Genomic DNA, 20,969 nt, shown 5'->3' with positions numbered 1-20,969 from the left:
TCTTTAGGATTCATCCAACTCTACAAATGCAACAGGCCTTCTTGCTCAACAACCTGTAACTTCAGGGCTCCCAAATCTTATCTGGCAAGTCCTGCAACCAACCAATCACTTATTGCAAGTGAGTGATTGTGGTGATGGTGGGGTGGGGGTTGAGAGAGAGAAAATCATTCCAGACTGGTTCATTTGTAAATAGACACCATCAGATACACTCTTATATCTGACTGATCAAATAAGTACAGCAAGAGAACATCAATGCTCAGAATAATAGCAACAAAAAGCCAGGCACTCTTTTTTTTTTTTTTTTTACAAATTAAAAGTTCTGTGGATGACAGAGAACAAAACAACACCAGATGTCAAAATCACCCGCTCTTGACTCTTTTAGGAATACCAGAATAGATCTGGGAAAAGTTATGGGGAGGATATGATCTAAGCTAATAATATTCTGAAGACTGTATGATGATCCATGAATATTTAACTGCACTTGTCTCCCTGAATTAACTGTTGAAGGATATGATAATATTGCTTAACAGCATTCATTGACATAAGGATATGATAGTTGTCAACGTTTAGGTTTCCAAAAAGAACAACAGCAGGAACAACAAACGATCATGAAAAACACTACTGGTTTTGGTTTTGCTTATATACACTCCAAATATGATGATCAAACCAAAGCAATTGTTTTCCTCACTAGCAGATTCCCTTATTATTGAAATAGGCTAGGATAAATCAGCCACATATTACAGTCAATTATTTTTGCATATTTACACATTCACATTTATTTAACCAGAAATGCTGCTTTTCACATTTATTTTGGGTTTTTAATTTACCATTTCAATAACACATCCATTCATCGTGCTTGGGAGCCATCTAAAGTACCAACTACTTAAAAGAAACCCTATCACAGAGATAAATGTTATTGTGTAATTGAGGAATAAGGTTACTCTAATTCACATATTTGTACATTTAAGATGGAGATGGAGGGAGGTACCAGAGAACTTTAAAAGATCCTGAACATTGTTTGGTACATAGATTTTTTAAACAGGAAAAACAGTTACCAAAATCTGTAAAGATCAAAGTTACAAAGAGGAGACAAGGAAATAAATGAAGACACATCACTGAAGTTTGGAGTATCTCAGTCACAAACTGACAATTATAAATGAATTACAGTTAGTTTAATTGGGCATTCTTTGCATTTAGCTTTTTGGTAATTTACCAAGGGAACTTTATTAAGTGGTCTTAAAAATACAATAATGAATTGGCATAAGGACCTTCCATATCGCTACTTTTGTATATTATTTTTTCTTGAGGAAACATTTCAGATTATTATAAGGCATTTTGTTCCTGTCTACCAATTAATCTAATATGGGAAATCCAATTTCTTCAATGGAGAAAGGAATAGTGGCGCTGTTTCATTTTTTTTCTTTTCTTTTTCTAATGAGAAGAAAAACTAATTTGAGATAGCTGCTGTAACTCTGAAAGTCCTTGGAATGAAATTAAAGAAGCATCTCCCCCAAAGTCACACAGATACACACACACACACAATGTAGACTATAGATGAAATACCATTCAATATACACACATTTACGGTGAAAATCAATTACAGTCATATATGAATATTAGAGCCACATTTTCAAAAATTTCTAATGTTCTATACTACAATTACATGATAAAACTAGATGTGACAAATTCCAACTTTTATTTCCAGCTTTACATAGAGTTTAAAAAAAATCCAAACGTATATCCACATATTAGCATTTAGGCAACATAAAATTGATGCTGGGGCAAACAGCATTCACCAGCAAAGAATGCATGTCTTTGTTTCCATTAATGGGTTGTAGAGTTAATGAAACCCAGATTTGATAGCCCAATCAAATGGTTTTTTTTTGTATTTTGTATTTTCTTTGTTTAAAAAAGTAACATTAGAAGCAAATGAGAAGCCATCCCTTCCTGTTGCTCATATAATTCACAATTTAACCTGATTAATATCTATTATATTAGCCCCTTTTAACTATTCCATGAAAGTAAAATGTGTCATTGCTTTGCATATATATTTTGCATTCATAGCAGTCTTTCTGGATTGAAACCAAATAATCCATCCTTTAGTGAATGAAAGGAACTGAGAATTGTAAAAGCTGGTGAATAAGGCTGGTGAATAAGATCAAAGCCCCATCTACACCAGCTTTCTATTCCAATCAGATGCCAGGGGAAAACCCACAAACAGGAGTTTATTCTCACTCATGTTTTCTAGTTGATAGTTATAAAAGTTCTACCAATATTCCTTAGACACAGAAACATAACCCACACACAAATACCATAGTAACCATCAAGAGCCTTATCAACCTTAAATCTGCATAATCCCCCTTGAAATATATTCCTGTTGTCACCATTGTCACATATGGTGGTAAATCCACAAGTTTAATCTTCATAGTGTGAATAGCATTTCTGATCAACCATTAGTTTTGTTATATGACCATGTGTTTTAATCTGTTGAAAGAAAAAAAATTCATGTCTTCTATCATATTCTTTCCCCAAAAAATTTAATCTTTTTTTTTGAAGATAAAAAGCCAACCACTTTTATCAAATGAGGGTTAATTTTACCTGTTGATCTTTTTATTTGTCCCTTTTCTGCAATTTTCACTGTTTTACCATACTGTGATCAGAATTACAAACAGTATTTTAACCACGATCCTATTGTAGATATTTATAAACTGCTTGTGATTGTATTATCATTGACGTATATAATAAAAGTGATGTTCTGGGGATACTAATTGTTCATCATTGGGTTTGGGGATTGGGATATTTTTCTCCTATTAAATTCTCCCTTCCTTTTTTAGGACTTTTTTTTTAGCTATATAAATTAGAATTTTGTATAAGTTGCTACTATACTAGGGTGCAGAGGTACAGAGGCACTATCTCTCTAGAAAAGTATTGAGGCAACAGAATCTCTATGGCATTGCTTCAGGCACTGACTTAGTCCTGCTATCAGTTTGTATTTGATTTAGAATGTTGAGTCTCAGTATTCTGATTTGAAAGAAAAACAATATTTTGTAAACTAGTAATTGAAACTGATCAATACTTACTTAATTCTTCTTACATACAATTTTACAAGTTGTGAAAGTATGACTTACAATTCAGTCACATCTTTGGGGACCCCTTTTGGGAGGAACCGCAACCCTTTATTACTGCAGCGAACTACTGAGTCCACACAGGTGCATTTGTCTGGACAACGGGGAGAGAAATGACAGCTGTTTTCAGTGTTGCCTACAAAAAAGCAGAGAAAGTAGATGGAAATAATGTTAATAAATACAGATAGGATAAAATTGAGAAAATTCATTTCTAGCACATTAGTATCATGTAAATCTAGTACAATCACTAGGTATAAATCATCATAATCAGGGTACATTATTCAATTATACTTTTTACTTGTCAATTTGACCTCATATATAATATTCTTAGCTTATCCTTTGGTTTAGACTGTTTTAATTCCAGTGTCAGTACTGATTGCATGTATTTAGTTACAAAATTTTTAATTTGGAATAAACTTAGATGGGTTTGTCTGTGTGCTTATATAACATTTGCATGTTAAAAAGATGGGCAGGGAGATAGACCTTATGAAATAAAAAAATGTTTCCATGAGGGAAAAAATGGCAATTTTTTTCCCTTCTGCTCAATTGTGTCTGATTGTCAGAGACTAAAGACAGGACTAGAACCCACAGTCTCCTGGTTTCTAGCCTGTTCCCTTAATTACTACACCAAACTGCATCTCTATATGAAAATACAATTAACTAAATGCTCCAATTCTATGAGTTCTGCTTCATAAACCAGCATAAACTCTTTGTATTGCTATTTTATTTATATTATTACTAAGGATGATTGATTTACCCCTCAAAAGATAAATCAGCAGATAGGTGCCCATGAGCTTCCCAATATTGTACCCACCAAATCCCTCTAAATTTGCCATAAAAACAACAACAATATATTTCAATTAAATCTTAAAAACCTTTAAAAACAAAATCTTTTGTGTTCCTCCATGAAATCAATTTGGGGTTTGGGTCATTTTAATTTTCGATATTTACCGTATTTATCGGCGTATAACACGCACAGGCGTATAACACGCATCTTCATTTTAAGAGGGAAATTTCAGGAAGCGCCCATTCACCCCCACTCCCACCCCGCGCGCTTCAATCCACAGTGTCCCATTCTGCCTGCCTGCCTGCCTGCCTTAGTTTCTGGTTGTTTGGGAGCAGCTTCGGCTGAGAATAATAACTATTCGCCTCTTTTACTCAGCCGAGCTGTTCGATTCAACCATTAACGAGGCAGGCAGGCAGCAGCTGGCACAGGTGGTGCGGGCGGGTGGGAGAAGGCGCTTCAAGCTGCGGCGACAGGAAAAGCCCCCGCTTCTTTGAAGCAGTTTCTTCCTGTGCTGGTGGAGGAGCGAGAGAGCGACTGACAGAGCTGACCCAGAGAGGAGGAAGCGGTTGTTGCTTCCTCCCTCCCTTCTTTCATTTGTGTCCTTGATCCCCGATCCCAGCAGCATTCACCGAAGGCTTCTTAACATTATATCGCGTATAACACCGCATACATCATTTGCCCCCTATTTTCAGGGGAAAAAGTGCGTGTTATACGCCCGATATCGACTACACCCATGAAATCATAGGCACAATCGCTGTCATCCTGCAGATGACAGCAAAATAACTGTATTTGACTATGTTCGGGAGGGGGAGAAATACTGTATTTAAGCTGACCAAAGAGAAAGTGCATTTATGATGGATCATTTACTTAGTGCTGTAGTTTACTGACTAATGTATAGATCTGAATTATTTTAAAACATTTACCCTGTTTATCCTTTAAAAAATGCTCTGAAAAATATCCATTTGTTTCCTGACATGATGAACAATTTATTCATTATGCCAGCCTTTCAATATTTATATGATACGCTCCTTATTTTTTTTAAATCATGAGTCTTGTTTTTAACAAGCACAATGAGCATCAAGCAACAAGATCAGCTATGCTTTCCCCGAAAACTGGAGATCCACGTGCATGTGCATAAAAATACCTAATAGCTGAAACATGGGTGTTCATTTGTACAAAGCAGATTTTATAAAACAAATTAAACCTCACAGTTGGAGAGCAAGAGAGTTCCTGCTATGAAAGTAAGCCTTTCAGTTAAGACTATTAAGTCATGGATTTCTTCCAAAATTAGCATGTGGGCTCACAAAGCACTAGATACAGGCTAATGGTGGTATCTAAACATGCCTAGAAAAAAAATGTAAAATAATCTTTAAAGGCAGCTAATTAAAAAAAAAATCACAATCCAGAGAATTATCTACCTGCCATTTGGTGATTATTCTCAAAATCATTTTAATTGTTTCAACTGAACAGGACTCACAATGTTATAAGTCATTGGCTTCAGTTTTGAACAATGATTTCAATGCTTGACTGTGTCTAATAAAATGAACAGACTATAGTCTTTTATTATGCTGGCAAAAGTTCCAATTTCCATTAGAAAAGCAATTAAAATAAACAATGGCCAAATGCATTGCACTGCAGAATCAAAGTCTGTGTTTTGCACTCTGATGTGAAGGAGTTTGGAATGTTGGTGCCAATTTTTTTCATTTCAAAAATGTTAAGGCTTTTTACTAGAAGATGAAGCTAGATTAACACTCAGTTCATGATTAAGCTGGAAGGCTACAGGCATGATGAAATCTGTACAAAAGTACAGTAAGCAAGGGAAGAAGAATTAGTACAGGTTCCAACTAAACTATGCCAGAAAATCTAAAAACCAATCAGCAGCCAACAGATTGGAAGATATTGTCCTAATGCCAATTCTAAAGAAAGAAGATTTAAAAGAATGTGAAAACTACTGTACAATAACCTTAATATCAAAATAATTCTTAGGGTAATCTCATGTAGATTAGAATCCCTACATGGAAAGATACTGCTAAAAGAAGCTGAAGAAAAAGAGCCATTATTGGCAATGTACGCTGGCTATCTGAGAAAAGAACACCAACAATAAGTCAAGGTAAATTGGTATAATCAGTGATTATACAAAGATATCTAATTGTGTCAATCATATCAAGATTAACCAATTTTGGACACATGTATTTAAAACCTACAGTAGCTCTTTAGCAAAGTCTAAATTGCTGGGGAAAAGAGATCAATAGTGAAATGGGTGGATTCAATTATAGCAATAAGGGGTGTAATACTGGAAGACTTAAAAGGCCTATTTGGGGAAAGGTCATACTGGAAAAGATTTCTTGATATGGTCGCTTAGAGTAGCTTGATGGGACCAATCAATTAATCATTCTGGCTATTCTCCAAGAACGAGATTTTGAATGCAGGCCAATGGTTAATATCATTCTCCAAATTCTTAGAGTTCCTGATAATGTCAAGAAGAGAACTCATGTAAATCCCTGCTTCTTATTATATTTTGCCTGTTTTCCTTGTTGAAACCTATAGGAGAAAACAATTTCTTTTAACCTATATGTGGAGAAAAGCTTCATCTCCGATTATGTGCATTCATATTTGGCTGAAATATCATACTATTGAAAGATCCAATATGATCTTATTATTATGTTCTAGAAATGTGCTTACCATCACATGTGAAATCCTGTGTAGCAACATCTTGAATTGGAATCTCCTTTAAGAAGAAGGGTTTCTGGCAACGTGGATTTCCACTGACAATCCTTCTCTTCCTTAACCATTTCCCCAACCATGCTAAGTGGCAGTTGCAATTAAATGGATTAGATAGCAAATTACTAGATGAAAAATGAGAAAAAAAAATGCAGTCAGCTATTGAAGAAATCAAGACACAGATTTTTCAAAAGCTAATTGACATTCAAGTAGGAAACTTCTGGTAATAAATTAATTTTACAATGGTACAATGCATGCCTAACAGGGTTTTTTGTTTTCTCAAAAACAAGACATAAAAAAGAAAAAGCTACCGGCTAACAAATTCTGTTGTCATTAGGTTTCTTATCATGTACTAGTTCAGCCTGTAATCTATTTTAAAATGGAAATTCTTAGCTGTAGCTAAACAATGTAGTCCTGTAAAAAGAAGCTCTTGCTTTTGTGTTTCTGCCTCTGCATCATGTGAAGACAATCTGATGAGTCTCAGAAGCTCCAAAGAATACAAGTTAATCTGATATGTGACTGTTAATGCCATATCTTTTTAAAGAGATTTTCCCCCCAATAACCACAAGTGTCTCTTTATGACAAATAACAATAGTCTAGAGTGGATTAGAAATCAATGCCCTTCAGCTGTTGCTAAATTACAATTTTGAACAGTCACAAGAACAAGATCAATGGAGAGGAATGCTGAGAGCTGTAATTCAGCAACATCAGAAAAGTCATAGGTTCCTTATCTCTGCTTCAGTCTTATAAGTTACTCAACCAGCATTTTAGGAAGGAAGGAAGGAAGGAAGGAAGGAAGGAAGGAAGGAAGGAAGGAAGGAAGGAAGGAAGGAAGGAAGGAAGGAAGGAAGGAAGGAAGGAAGGAAGGAAGGAAGGGCTGCTAGTAACATTATTAAAGTAATGTGCAGTTCAATTTGGTTATTTTGAAATGCATATAGCAGTTTCTGAAATATGAACTAACAGGAGATGAGGCATATGACATGATATATTTTAGTCAATTTGCTCCCTAGCCTCAAACAGATAACTTCAGTTAAAATAATAGCTTAAGAGGAGTTGGGAATTTGGGCTGCATATAAATAAATAGTTATTGAAATTTATTGATATTAAGGCAAAGCTAAACCTGCTTTCAGAGCAAAATTATTGATCGTCGTGCTACTGGAATATCTAACAGCCAATATGATTTAAAGAAACAGACAATAATGCATTTTATTGTGCAAAACTCAAAGAAGTAGCATTATTAAAATTATCTTGCTGTATCTAAGCACGTAGATCAAGTATTTCTCTCATAATAGTCACAGAAATATCACATGAAGTAAGGAAATGAAGTTTTCTGAAAAGTAGCTAATTAATTGTAATTATGTTTGAAGTGAAAGGAAACCTTTCCCTTCCAAAACAGGTTAACTATTGCAATCCAGCTGGATGAAAATTCTTTAGTACAAATGGCATGCTTGCATTTATATCTGTGATTAAATTTGAAAAAAAAACAAAACATTTATTTATTTATTTATTTGTCAATCGCTTACAAGATAATAGGTATAAGTATAATCATGAGTAAGAATACAGGAAATAGGTACGAATAAATGGGGACAATAGGACAGGGACGGTAGGCACGATGGTGCACTTATGCACACCTCTTAGGAATGGGGTAAGGTCAATATTGGATAGTTTGAGGTTAAAGGAGTGAGGGGTTAGAGGATGTAACAACAGAGTCAGGTAGTGCATTCCAGGCATTGACCACACTGTTGCTGAAGTCGTACTTTCTGCAATTTATTCATGTCCACACTACAATTATCAGTGACTCTTCATACATATGATATAAAGCACACGCACACACATTTGCATATGATTTGACATGAACAAAATGTTATGGATATCTCAAAACCAAATCATCTTTATCTACTTTATTTTAACAAAACGAGGAAAAAAGATTAAAGGTGTCTATTCTCCCTTCTGCAACTGTCATTGTTAGGATTGTAATTATTTGGCTGTTTTTAATGATTGTGGCACAGGATACAAGGCCTGTCTAAAACCCAAATGAAGGGAGTAACTTTAAAAGTCTAGAAGGGCAGGGAAAATAAATACAGGTTTTGCCAAGTTAAAAATTGGAAAGAAATGTGAGAATACTTAAGTGGCAATTAAAGTAAAGAATGATAAGGCATACAAATAGAACACTTCAAAGACTCTTAATACACACAGAAAAAGTAAACCAGAACAAAAACCATTGGATCTGTGGTAGAGAGATTAGTAAAAGGCCTGAAGGATCTGAGTCATGAAATTAAAATTCAAATGATGCTTGTAATAGAACATTTATACTATTGCTGTGAGCCTGGAAAACTGATTTGTCCAATAAAATAATTTTGGTCAATCTATCAAAAATCAGGCCTCAGTGAATATCTCTTTTTTCAGCCACACCAAGGACCAAGTGCAAAGCTCTTATATTACTCTAGCCACTAGCATAAGCACCTGTTGGATTCTAACAGTAATTCCCATTATATTTTTAGGGGAAAGCGGGAATGCTGATCACAATTATGATCATAGCTTACTTGAGGAATCGTCTCACTCCACTGGGTGGCCCACCCCACTTGTGCCAACAGAGAAGGCCTGACAGGTCCTGTCAGCCCAATTATTCCAACTGGTGGAGTCCAGGAATAGGACCTTCTCTGCTGTTGCTCCTGCTGTCTGGAACATCTTGTCGCCTGATTTGAGGTTGGCCCCCAACCCTCCTATTTTTTTTTTTGTAAGGATCTAAAAATGTGGCTGTGCCAGTCAAATTGGAGCCCAAGTGGGGGAACAGTGCAATGAAGGTGGTTGATTGAGTAATAAAAGATTCCACCTCCACCCCTGTCCTCTCCACGTGTCCTTGGTTTTAATGTCTTTTTATGTTTTAACTGTATATGTAACTGTGAGCCGCCCAGAGCTACCCTATAGTAAGATGGGGAGTCAAAATAAACAAGAAAACAAGAAACAAAATGAAACAAATATCCTTTTGGATATCTTTGAAAAAGAAACCTTCACAAATAGAAATGAGGACATTTGTCTATCTTTTTATAAACCAGGATCCTTAATCTTAATTCCAAGAGACTATCCACCCAAAAATGCAACTGCTCTAACAATTAATAATACCTGAACTATGAAACCTTCACCATCTTATCCAGTTTAGACATTGTCTCTTCTAGGATACCCTTTAAAACAGTTTTTCAAATGTCCGAAAGGTGCTTTTTCACTTTTGACCTGGATGACTAAGAATCTGTATTGACAGTTTTTTTCAAACTTGACAATTTTAAGATAGTGGACTTCAATTCCCAGAATTCATGTTGGCTAGGGATTTCTGAGAGTTGAAGTCCACACATTTCAAAGTTGCCAAGTATGAGAAACAGTGCTTCTCACAGTGCTTTAAAGACTTCTTCTCCCTATTAGGCCTCATAGCTGCAACATGAGAACAAGAATACTAATCCCCAGTTAAAATCTCCCTTTACTTTGGAAATTATTAAGGCGACATGCATGAAGCTCTGGAATATTCTCCAGGATTATTTCAATTTGGGGTGGGGGGTTTCACGTAATTAAATGAAAACAGCAACAATAAAGTAAATGCAAGATCTTAAGTGATAACAGATGACTTACATGGTAGATAAAGAAACAAGGGTATTGAAGGCTCCTGGAGTTATTGTGGTAATGCGATTGTCATACAAAGAGAGTAATCTTACTGAGCTCAGTCCTGTAAATGTGTCATTGTTTACACAACTGATCGTGTTGCTCCTGAGCATCCTGAAAAGATTCAAACATAAAATTAGACTTACTGAATTGATATTGGAGAGGGAGCAGGGAAAAACACAGAAAAAAAAATTGTTTTGTGCAATAAGGCAATCAGAAGAAGCATGGGCTGCCTAAGAATTGGCCAATGTATCCAGATCTCCTGAAAAAAGTAAAATAGGTTGACTTGGAAATACCCAGGGAGCTTCTATTTTCACTCAAATATAAGGTAGGATTCAGGAATAATTCAGGAATTATTAAACTGAGAGTAATAAACACATGAACCATTCAATTTTCTCTCAACCTATCCTACATAGTTTATTGAGTCTGCAGAAGAAAATTTTTCATATGCATTACTACATATGCATTCTGACTGCCATGGAACTGTAAGCTCCCATTTCTTTCTCTAATACTGTGGAGAGATGATCATCAAGAGATTGAAAACAACAAAAGTTGTCTACCTATGATCCAGCTCACATATAAAAAAGAAAAGAAAATCCATTCTTAGTGATTTTCTTAGCAGCAATAGGGAAGTGATGCTGTCTTGTGGAATGCACTGCTGTCTTGTGGAATGCATTTTGACTTCCCAACCTATCCTACAGCCCTGTGATTTCTGGTGATCTCTTTTCCAAGTAAGTAGATATAATTCTGTTTTGCTTTCCAACACGAGCAAGTTTAGCTAGTTGCTCCCAATTCATATATGAACATGAACTATTCTTAATACACAATCTTCATCTTAATGATATGCTTTATGTTTGGTTTTGTTGGTTTTTAGTTTCTTTTTTCTTTCCTTTTTTGTCAGCCATTGAAAATTACAGTGTCTGATGAGCAGCCACATAAAATGCAATTAGTTAATTAATCAACCCAAGCTAATTTCTATTGAATGCATTGAGCAATTGATCCGGAGTTAAAAAAAAATACTTATGAAAAAAAGGGCAATTTGTGCCAAATAGGTCAAGGGTGTCAAACTTGTGTTGTCACGGTGGTGTCACGTAACGTATCGTGACTTTTTTCTCCTTCGCTAAACTAGATGTCGGCATGGGAAGCGCATGATGCATCCAGCCTGCAGACCACGAGTTTGACAGCCCTGGTGATATTCAAGATTGTTAGAAATTCAACCTAGAAAATAATTACAACAGATTTAATAAGCCATTCAACTGATTTAGGGAAAACTTTCCTCTTCATTCCCAATCATTTTCCTGACATTGCGTCTATTATTGTACATCCACAACAGGCAGTATTGCTTTGCTTCTCTCTCTTCCAAAAGAGCAAACAGACTTTATACATACAGCGTCTTGAGTCCCGTGAGACCTCTAAACATTTGTCCATGCACAGATTCCAGCTGATTCCCTGTCAACATCAGTTCCTGCACTCCCGCTGCCCCATCAAAAGTGCCTTCTCGGATCTCTTTGATCTTGTTATTACTTAAATTTCTGTAAGAGGAAACAGATTCACAAGCAGCATTATTTAACATATGTTTTGTGTAAAATAAATGCAAGCATGTTTGCACTGGCAACAAAGGGTGAACAATAGCTGAAACAAAGCTAAAACAATGGAACCAATTTAATGTCCAGGGCTATGCTGAAATCTGAATTGCAATATTTCACTTTCCTTCCAATAGGAAAGAGGCTTCTGTGATCTAGTTCTTCTTTCTCAAGGAAGTTTTTTTTTCTTTTAAGAATTTCTTTCCAATTTTTCTCTTGGTGTTTCGAGCCTCTTTTACTGATGGAACTGCTACTGAATTGCTGCTAGTGTTAGTTACACAACTTTCCATCACTCTGCAGCCTCCATACCTGCCGACACTTCTTAATCTGAAAAGCCCCATGGGGTGAAGTGTCCTTATAAGGTCTTCGGTGTGATTTAATTGAAGAGTAGAAAACAAGGCAAGGCTACACTTTGTTGAAGAAAAGATTGTTCAAGGAACAAGATGAGGCATTGGAATTGTTTAGATATAATATTACTTCCACACATTCTGTTTGCCTAACATAAGGAAAGAAATTCAAAAGTACATTCTCACTCATAAGGAGGAAAAGAATTGGTAGATCAGAAGAAAAAAAACACCCACTGCTGCTGAAACTAAAGTTTGTTTTTTGTTTTTGCTTTGGCAATGGTATTTTCTGCTTCAAAATTGTTATTCATGTTGAATTCATGCCACACTTCTGAATATTTCATTTAAAAAAAATAATCAAATTACTTCCCATTCTTCCAATGATTTCTAGCATATCAGTTTCAGAACAAATGCAACATGTGGCATCACTGTGCCAACAGAGCATCCAACCTGTTCTCATTTAAATTTCTTTAGGACATCTGCTTTTATTTTAAAATGCTACATACTTGTACCAGGAAACCAGAAATTTGATTGCAGATAGGAAACTCATAAAATCCATTAACATTTTAACCTCAGTTTTATGTGCTATTCTGTAAATTATACTTAGGATCCTTTTATTATATTTATTTCATTTTTTACATTCCCAGTACATTCTATTCCATTTAATAGGCTTCAAAGAAATTAGCTTGCATTACTTCATTTATTAATTACCTCATTTATGAAGTAATTCTACTAAAGAGGACATTATGTTATCATGATTAAAGGAGAGATATGCCCTGTTTAAAGATGAACAGGCTACATAACTTACTATTACTACTAGTTATTGACAACTAATTTATTATTTATATATAAATCCAATAGTGTTTTTAAATTTTTTGTTATATTGCAGATGTTTTTACTACCAATGCAGAAGATTCGACCGGCTAGAAATTTGATGAATTAAATAAATACATTTTAATAGCAACATTTTAAAGCATTATTTTTATTATTTTATGGTTAAAACAATGCATTAAAACACACGCAACAGCAAAAATGCATTCATAAAAATGATGTAAAACCACGTGTCCAAGATAGTAATTTTAATCTATAGAAACAACAGGTGCCTGGTTTTGTGTTATTTCGACAAAGTCCAGCTTCAGAAAGAAAACTTTATTAAGTAAGCTTATTGAAAATAGATGAGACAAAACAATGTGATGTTTAAGGTACGAGACTATAAACTGAAGAAAGAACCACTCTCCGAGCAGGATAGTTCTGGTTCATATGCTTTATAAAATCTGTTCATTGTAATACAGGTAGTCCTCGACTTACAACCACAATTGAGCCCAACATTTCTGTTGCTAAGCAAGATATTTGTTAAGTGTGTTTCGCCCCATTTTATGACCATTCTTGCCACAGTAGTTGAGTGAATCACCGCATTATCCAGTTAGTAACTCAACTGTGAAGTGAATCGGGCTTCCCCATGGACTTTGCTTGTCAGAAGGTTGCAAAGATGATCACATGACCGGGGGACAGTGTGACCATTGTCAAGCATCCAAATGTAAATCACAGAGCATGGGGATGCTACAATGGTTGTAAGTGTGAAAAATGGTCAGAGGTCACTTTTTTCACTGCCACTGTAACTTTGAACAGTCACTAAGTGAACTGTTGTAAGTCAAGGACTACCTGTAGTCATCACTGGGCAAGTATGTATGAGGAACTGGTAGTCCATTTTTTGTTTTCTGAATAGCCGAGGCAGCCTGACTGTACAGCTTGTGACCCATCACCTTTCTTGCTGTCTGAGAGGAATACAATAAAGCAGCAGTAGCAATAAAGCACAAAACCCACCATAATCATGTGAGCTCTTTTAAAGTGACTTCATGCATTTCATTGGTAACTATATCATATTTGCCTTTATGTTTAATGTCAGCAACAGCTCAGGAAGAATTTTATCTTTTTTTTAAAAAAACAACAGCAACCATTTGGTGCTGAATTATTATCCAATGAACAATGAACTTAAGCATCACTTTCTGAATCCTAAGAATATAAGAGTTGCTTTTCCAACGATCCTGCCTTTTTGTCTAATAATAAATGTCCCCAAAGATTATGTTTGCCTTAGCCTTTTGAAAACACGAACAAATTCTCTGAATCACTTTTAGAGAAAAAGATGTATGCCTGTATACAGTGTGAATTGTCACACTTACCTTAAAGAAAGATGATTCTGAATTTAAAACAACCAGTCACCACACACAAAGGGAAAAAGATAGACAGTAAGTGCACACAGACACACACACTCACACACATTCTCTCCTAATCAGCTTCTATTACTGAAAGAGAAAAACTCTTCCTTTCAGATTAAATGTCACCTGGGAAATCCATTGACTGTCAAACTTCAACAAACTTCAACTTACATCAAAATTAATGCATCTTTACCCCTGCGGACAACAAGGTCACTTTCTAAATAAGCTGCAAAATTTATTTGCCTGTAAAAACAAACAAGAAAACAAACAAAAAATTCCCAACCCCTCCTCACTTTGTAACCAGCTGGACTGAAAGCAATCTCTCATTAGTAGAATAATGCATTTTTGTTAAGTTTTCCTTGGAATCTTTCAATCTCTTTTCTGCCAATGCACTACCCTTCAAATGCCATTCTGTGTACACATCTGAGGGACACTTGCAATGTTTTATCTAAGAACTTATGCAAACAGAAGAACACTTATCTATTTAGGGTCAATTTTCCTGCCCAGTTCTGTTGATCCTGCAAGAAAGGTGCCTCCAACACATAGAAGTATTCCATTAGAAGGAACTCTCTGAATCCAAGCCAACCTCAAAGTTTCCTTTTGACATTCTTGGATGGTAGGACTCATGTAAAAATTGATAAATTAATCATATAAGTGTAGTTGGCACCATACTAAACTGCAACTAGATTTGGGTAAACTAGAAGGTCAAAAACTAATAGCAGACTGAATCTAGCAGTACTGAATCCAAAACAGACTAGTGTATTTGATAGCTGCAGTAGTCTGTTATTCTTATACTGAGAGCCTTCTATTGAGGGGCTTCAGCATTGATAGCTTAAGGAGAAAACTTTCCTCCAAGAAGTCATGAATAGTTTTACATAAATATATCAGTTTTAGGGTGGTTAATGTGCTAATATGCAAACTTTTAATTGATCCTAATTGTACATTTGTCGATATTTTGTCATCTAGACAATTTTTATCCCTAAGTTCATGAAATATTTCTCATATGTTGGCAGTACCTTGGGAGTTCAGTAGTCCTAACTATGTGTAATTCACATTCATTACTGGCAAGTATCTAATGGCTTTTCAGTATTCATGATGAGTTATCATGTAAATTTGTCCTGAGGGACTTCTTCAAAGGAGACACAATTGACCTCGAAATCAATTGTGTCAATGAATCCTTTTGTGCTGCTTAGACACGGACTTATTGACCCAACAGACAAAGGCTCCAAATGAATGCTGCCTGACAATATATTCTTAATAGTAGCATATCAAATATATTTTAAGGTGTCTTATTAGGGTGATGTGTCTCCTTTGTGTTTAATTTTCACAAATTCTGGTAAGTTCATATGTTACCATAGTAAAAAATGAAAGGCTAATTTTATCTTAGGAACAACATTAGCATTCAAAACGCCATAGAACACTGAAGTCCGTGATGGCACATCTAACATAGTACTTCCCTCTCTGGAAATCTGAAAATTTATGCTTTCTCTCTGCTAACTGTAATAAGAGATAGTTGGGTGAATTGGGAATGCCAGCAAGCACAGCTCTACCTCTTGTATAATGAAAAACATGAGGTAAGACCTAGGACAATCAATCTAGTAGGCATTCTTCATCACCTGCCTTGATTTTGACTTCTAATGCCATTCAGAATAGGACAAACTTTCAAGTGCTGACTTCATCCTGCATAAGCAGCCTTCATCCATATGGTATAAGAAGAGCTGCCAATACTTGGATGAAAGTTTTCTTTCAGGCACATGCCTTCTCCTGCAGAGAAATGCACACAAGGGATGAACCATCCAGGAGCTGTCTATGGAATAAGGTGAAATGTACTGTAGATTGATAACTCCCTGCCTTATTTGGTATCTGTGCTTTTATAGGTGATGCCAGCCCTTCCCTTGCTTAAGCATTGATTTCTACTGTTATCAAGTCCACCAAGCCAAGTAGGGAATGGAATTGGTTTCTGGATCAGGTCCAGTTCCCCATTCTTTGCCCACAAAATATTTAATTTTTTACTATAGTTTTATACTGTTTTATTTCCAAAAGCTTTATGAAAGTCTTTAAAATCAGAACCTTAAAATAACTTAGTAAACTGATATGATCAATTTTATACAAGATATATATCAGTTACAGAGGTGGTATTCAGCAGGTTCTGACCAGTTCTGGAGAACCGGTAGTGGAAATTTTGAGTAGTTTGGAGAAACAGCAAATCCCATCTCTGACTGGAGATTTTACGATATCCTTCCCCTGCCACCAAGCCATCCCCACAGAACAGGTAGTAAAAAAAAATTGAATCCCACCACTGATCAGTAATAAGATCAAAACAAATTTAAATACATATCCAATGAGAAAATGTTAATCCACAAATGCCATTCTCAAAAATTTTGTTTTCACTATATTCCATAGAGGAGTCATAGCATCATCCAGATCTCCAGCAAGAGGCTGGTCAAAAAGATGGATTCTACATTTTAGACCAATTACAGTTTACAAGTATTTTTCAGAGGCTGCACCATGTAGAACAGCCCCCCCAATCCCTGGGCCACAGCCTGTTTGGAACTGGGCCATGCAAGCTGTGGGAGAACACACACACGCATCTTTGTTTGTGACAGATGCTTGTGCTCACAGTTCCATTTGCGCAAGCAGCACCCATGAATCTACTGCTCACACAAACAGATTTGCATGTTCTCATGTGCATGCCTGCCACTCACACAGAACCATCCCATCTCTCACCACCACCAATCCATCAAACCCTAAAGGCTGGGGACCGCTGATATAGAGTGTATTGCCACAACCTTGCTGGAAGGTACAAAAAGTAAAGGCAAAGGTTTCCTCTTTCCAGTTGTATCTGACTCTAGGGGGCAGTGCTCATTTTAGTTTCTGAGCCGAGGGAACCAGCATTGTCTGAAGATATTTCCATGGTCATGTGGCCAGCATGACTATACCCCAAAGTGCACAGAAAACTGTTACCTCCCAAACCGAAGTGGCCCCTATTTAGCTACTCACATTTGCATGCTTTTGAACTGCTAGGTTGACAGGAGCTGGGCCAAGTAACAGTAGCTCAACCCTTCATGGGGTGCTCAGGTCTTAGACTTGAACTGTCAACTTTCCATTTGAGAAGTTCAGAGTCTTTAAATGCTGAGCCATTATATCCCCAGGAAAAGGTAGATAGAAGGTATGGAAGGTATAAAAGAGAATAATTATGGCCAGAAGTTTTTTCTCTCAGGTAGGGCCACACTTGATTCACCAACCAAAGTTGGGCAAAACCTTTTCTAGCCATGACCTTCACATAGTAGCTACAAGTCTTGGAGAATCTCTAAGTTACAGACATTCTGCTTTGGGGAAGTGCTATCCAATCTGGACAGTGGTGGGATTCAAATTTTCTTACTACCAGTTCTGTGGGTGTGGCTTGGTGGACGTGGCAGGGGAAGGATTCTGTAAAATCTCCAGTCAGAGGTGCTATTTGCTGGTTCTCCAAACTACTCAAAATTTCCACTATCGATTCTCCAGAACTGGTCAGAACCTGCTGAATACCATCTCTGAATCTGGGGTATCCCTGGAACAGAGTACCAGGTAATTTCTGGAGAAACATAAACTCAATCTTGTTGGGATTCAACTTCAACCTGTTATATTGTATCCAAATACTAGATATTGAGTCAGAACATCTCTGAGAAGACTTTCCTGGCCTGGCATAGCAATGTTGATCTGAGTATCATTAGTGTAATAAGGGCACGTTTTTCTTAAATTAGTGGATGAACTCAACCAATGGCTTCATGCAAATGTTAAACAGCAGACAGGAAAGAAAAGGAGTCCGCAACACTCCAAACTTAGTGGTCAATGGGTCATCCGTAGTACATACCCTACTGATTGAAAGTGCATAGTAGGAGCAGAAACCTTTGCTAGCATCTCAAGAGGATATCACAACTAATAGTCTGAATGCTGAGAGATGTGACAAGAGGAGGCATATTCCCCTCCTTCAAGTCCAGTTGCTGGTCATACAATAGTGTGACTAATGTGATTTCTGTCTGAATAAAAAATGTCCATATCTGCTTCCCTTAGGGTACAATGCAAGGAAAAGTGTACCATTCTCACTTTAAACTTCTTCCAAAAGTAAGACTGGTGATTCAGTGGTATTTATCTAAAATGGCTAAATCTGAGTTCTTGAGGAGAGAATAGGGCACTGCCACTTTTAATATACCTAAAATAGACAAACTGTGAAGATTGTCTTCTGCTACCACACCAGTCCTCCAAAGATGCTCTCTATATCGAAAATTATCTTTGGAGGCAGGTTAATTTCAACCTAGTAACAGCTTATCATTTTTATTTTGGAAATGTGCGCTTGTATGACACATAAGTGAAGTTTTGTGAATAAAATACAGTTTTTCAGGTGTTGTTTTTTTTTGCTTTTGTAGAGTGCCAGTTTCCATTTGCCTGTAAAGTGCAAACATGTAAACAATAATTTAAAATTACATCATTGTTTAACATTTTTGAGATAATAGAAAAGATATAGCTGCCCATAGTGGTATTTCTGCCTACAAGATAACTTTGGTGGCTTCAACTTTAGCTACTGAACTTGAGACACAAATATATTTTGTTCTTTTTTAAAATCCCAGTTATCTCTGTTTTAGTACCATGAGCATTATTTTGTTGATATATGGAAATAATATTTCTGTCAGTATTACAGTATTATACTGTTAGCACTATTTTAGAATGAAAGCTATATGTTGGCTTTAAGTTGCGGTAACTTGTATGGAGCTTTTTTCATTTATTTTTATATTATTTATTTTTAGAAAATTCTAAACTGCTTCCCAAGGATTCCATGACAGTATACATTCAATTATAGAAATATATACAATATAATCAGGAAAAGAAAACCCAACTCTGAGAGTCAAAACAATTCTTAATATACATATACATACATACTTACATATATACATCATTTCCCTTTTGGGATAAGTAACATTATGAAAAGAATGTAGAAGTAATAATAAATTATAAACCAAAACCAACAGGGATAAAATAAGAAAAGGAAAGGAAACATCTGGCTTATGCTAGTATGTTAGCTGGCATGCTAGTTTGCAAGGCTAGGAAACTGGAAAATATTGGGAATGGCGGAAACACCATTCCTTATATTTTCCATAGTTTCCTAACCTTGCTTCCACTATCAACTATATGCTGCTTCATAAACTGTCCTTGTTCTTTAAAGTTCTCACCTATCACTTTCTAAAAATCAATCAACTCTTTTCAGCCACAACTTTAATTCAGGGGTGGGATTCAATTTTTTAAACAACCGGTTCTGTGGGTGTGGCTTAGTTGGTGGGTGTGGCTTTCTGGTCATGTGACTGGGCGTGGCCAACTTGACATCACTTACATCAAGGGGTGCTTCTCCTTGCCTGGCCTCTCATGACAGTGGGGATGCTGCAATGGTCGTAAGTATGAAAAATGGTCATGAGTCACTTTTTTTTAGTGCCATTGTAACTTTGAATGGTCACCAGTTTTAGACCAAAACTCAAAAAGGGTATGTAAACTCATGTTTCAATGTCAATCTTTCTAGCTATCTAAGAAGCCTTGCTGAATGTCACTTATCTTGCTTCCTTGTCATCAAGCAGCTCTGCTTCATTATTCAATTATTCCTTCAAAGTGCTAATTCCAACGAGAGCATTTCCTCCCAACAGCAGTGTAAAAAGCTTAAAACAACTCTTCCCCCTTTAGAAAGTACCAGCAAAGGAAAAAACCCTCCTTCAGAGACAGTAAGTCTAGGCATGCTGCCAAGAATGTAAGAAGGGTGGAAAAAAACAAAAGCAGATTTCTTCCAACAACTGGTTCTCCGAACTGCTTAGAAAGTTAACAACCGGTTCTACCGAATAGGTGAGAACCTGTAGAATCCCACCCCTGCTTTAATTGTCCCCTTTCTTCCTTTTGACCTCTTCCTTCATATATTTCTTTTGTGATTCACTTCCCATTCCTTCTTTTTGTGAACAAACCACCTGAACATACCCCTTTCATACTTACCATCACTTATGTATCCACATTCATTCAGCACCCATTTATTTTTTTATTCACACACTTCTTGTTCAACCATTCACACAACTTAATTCCCATGACATTCAACTAACTCTGATGTTTCTGCTGCAATATCCAATGAAAAGAATTTTTATATGCAACCATTTTTACTTCTTTTGACATTTCTTTTCACACACACACACACACACACACACACATATTCAGAACTACTTAGATGGCATCTATCTAATATCTGCTTAAATAATTTGGATTCTCAGCCTTCAATATGGCATTCTTTGCATATAAAACAACATGTACCTGGATGTACTTATATAAGCAACCAACTAATATTGGTACCACAAGCATTCTACATTGATCCATAAATTACATTAAAGAACCAAACGGACTTCTGACATTCTTTCCCTTAGTTTCACAAATACACCTGCTATTTTGTTTTCTTCCTTCATGTTGATCATTCATTTCAATAGTTATTTCATAGTCTTTTGCCATTTACTTCTCTTATGTTCCAGATAGCTATATTCCTT

At 36.1% G+C, this 20,969-nt stretch overlaps 1 protein-coding gene across 1 annotated transcript in view; it reads right to left on the bottom strand.

Moving 5' to 3' along the window:
- The window catches only part of SLIT3 (slit guidance ligand 3), a 519,460-nt gene that overhangs the window by 107,260 nt on the left and 391,231 nt on the right, over positions 1 to 20,969 (bottom strand). The window contains exons 17-20 of the mRNA XM_026688600.2: positions 11,673 to 11,816; positions 10,255 to 10,398; positions 6,595 to 6,758; positions 3,129 to 3,261 (exon numbers count right to left, since the gene is read on the bottom strand). Coding sequence (XP_026544385.2) covers positions 3,129 to 3,261; positions 6,595 to 6,758; positions 10,255 to 10,398; positions 11,673 to 11,816 — 585 coding nt within the window. The remainder of the gene's footprint in view (positions 1 to 3,128; positions 3,262 to 6,594; positions 6,759 to 10,254; positions 10,399 to 11,672; positions 11,817 to 20,969) is intronic.

The sequence above is a fragment of the Notechis scutatus genome, chromosome 2, assembly GCF_049901735.1.
Source record: "Notechis scutatus isolate UNSWTSFEM ecotype Mainland chromosome 2, rNotScu1.2, whole genome shotgun sequence".
Lineage (NCBI taxonomy): Eukaryota > Metazoa > Chordata > Lepidosauria > Squamata > Elapidae > Notechis > Notechis scutatus.
Note: the sequence above shows the minus strand (reverse complement) of the source record. Positions and strands in the feature narration are given on the sequence as shown.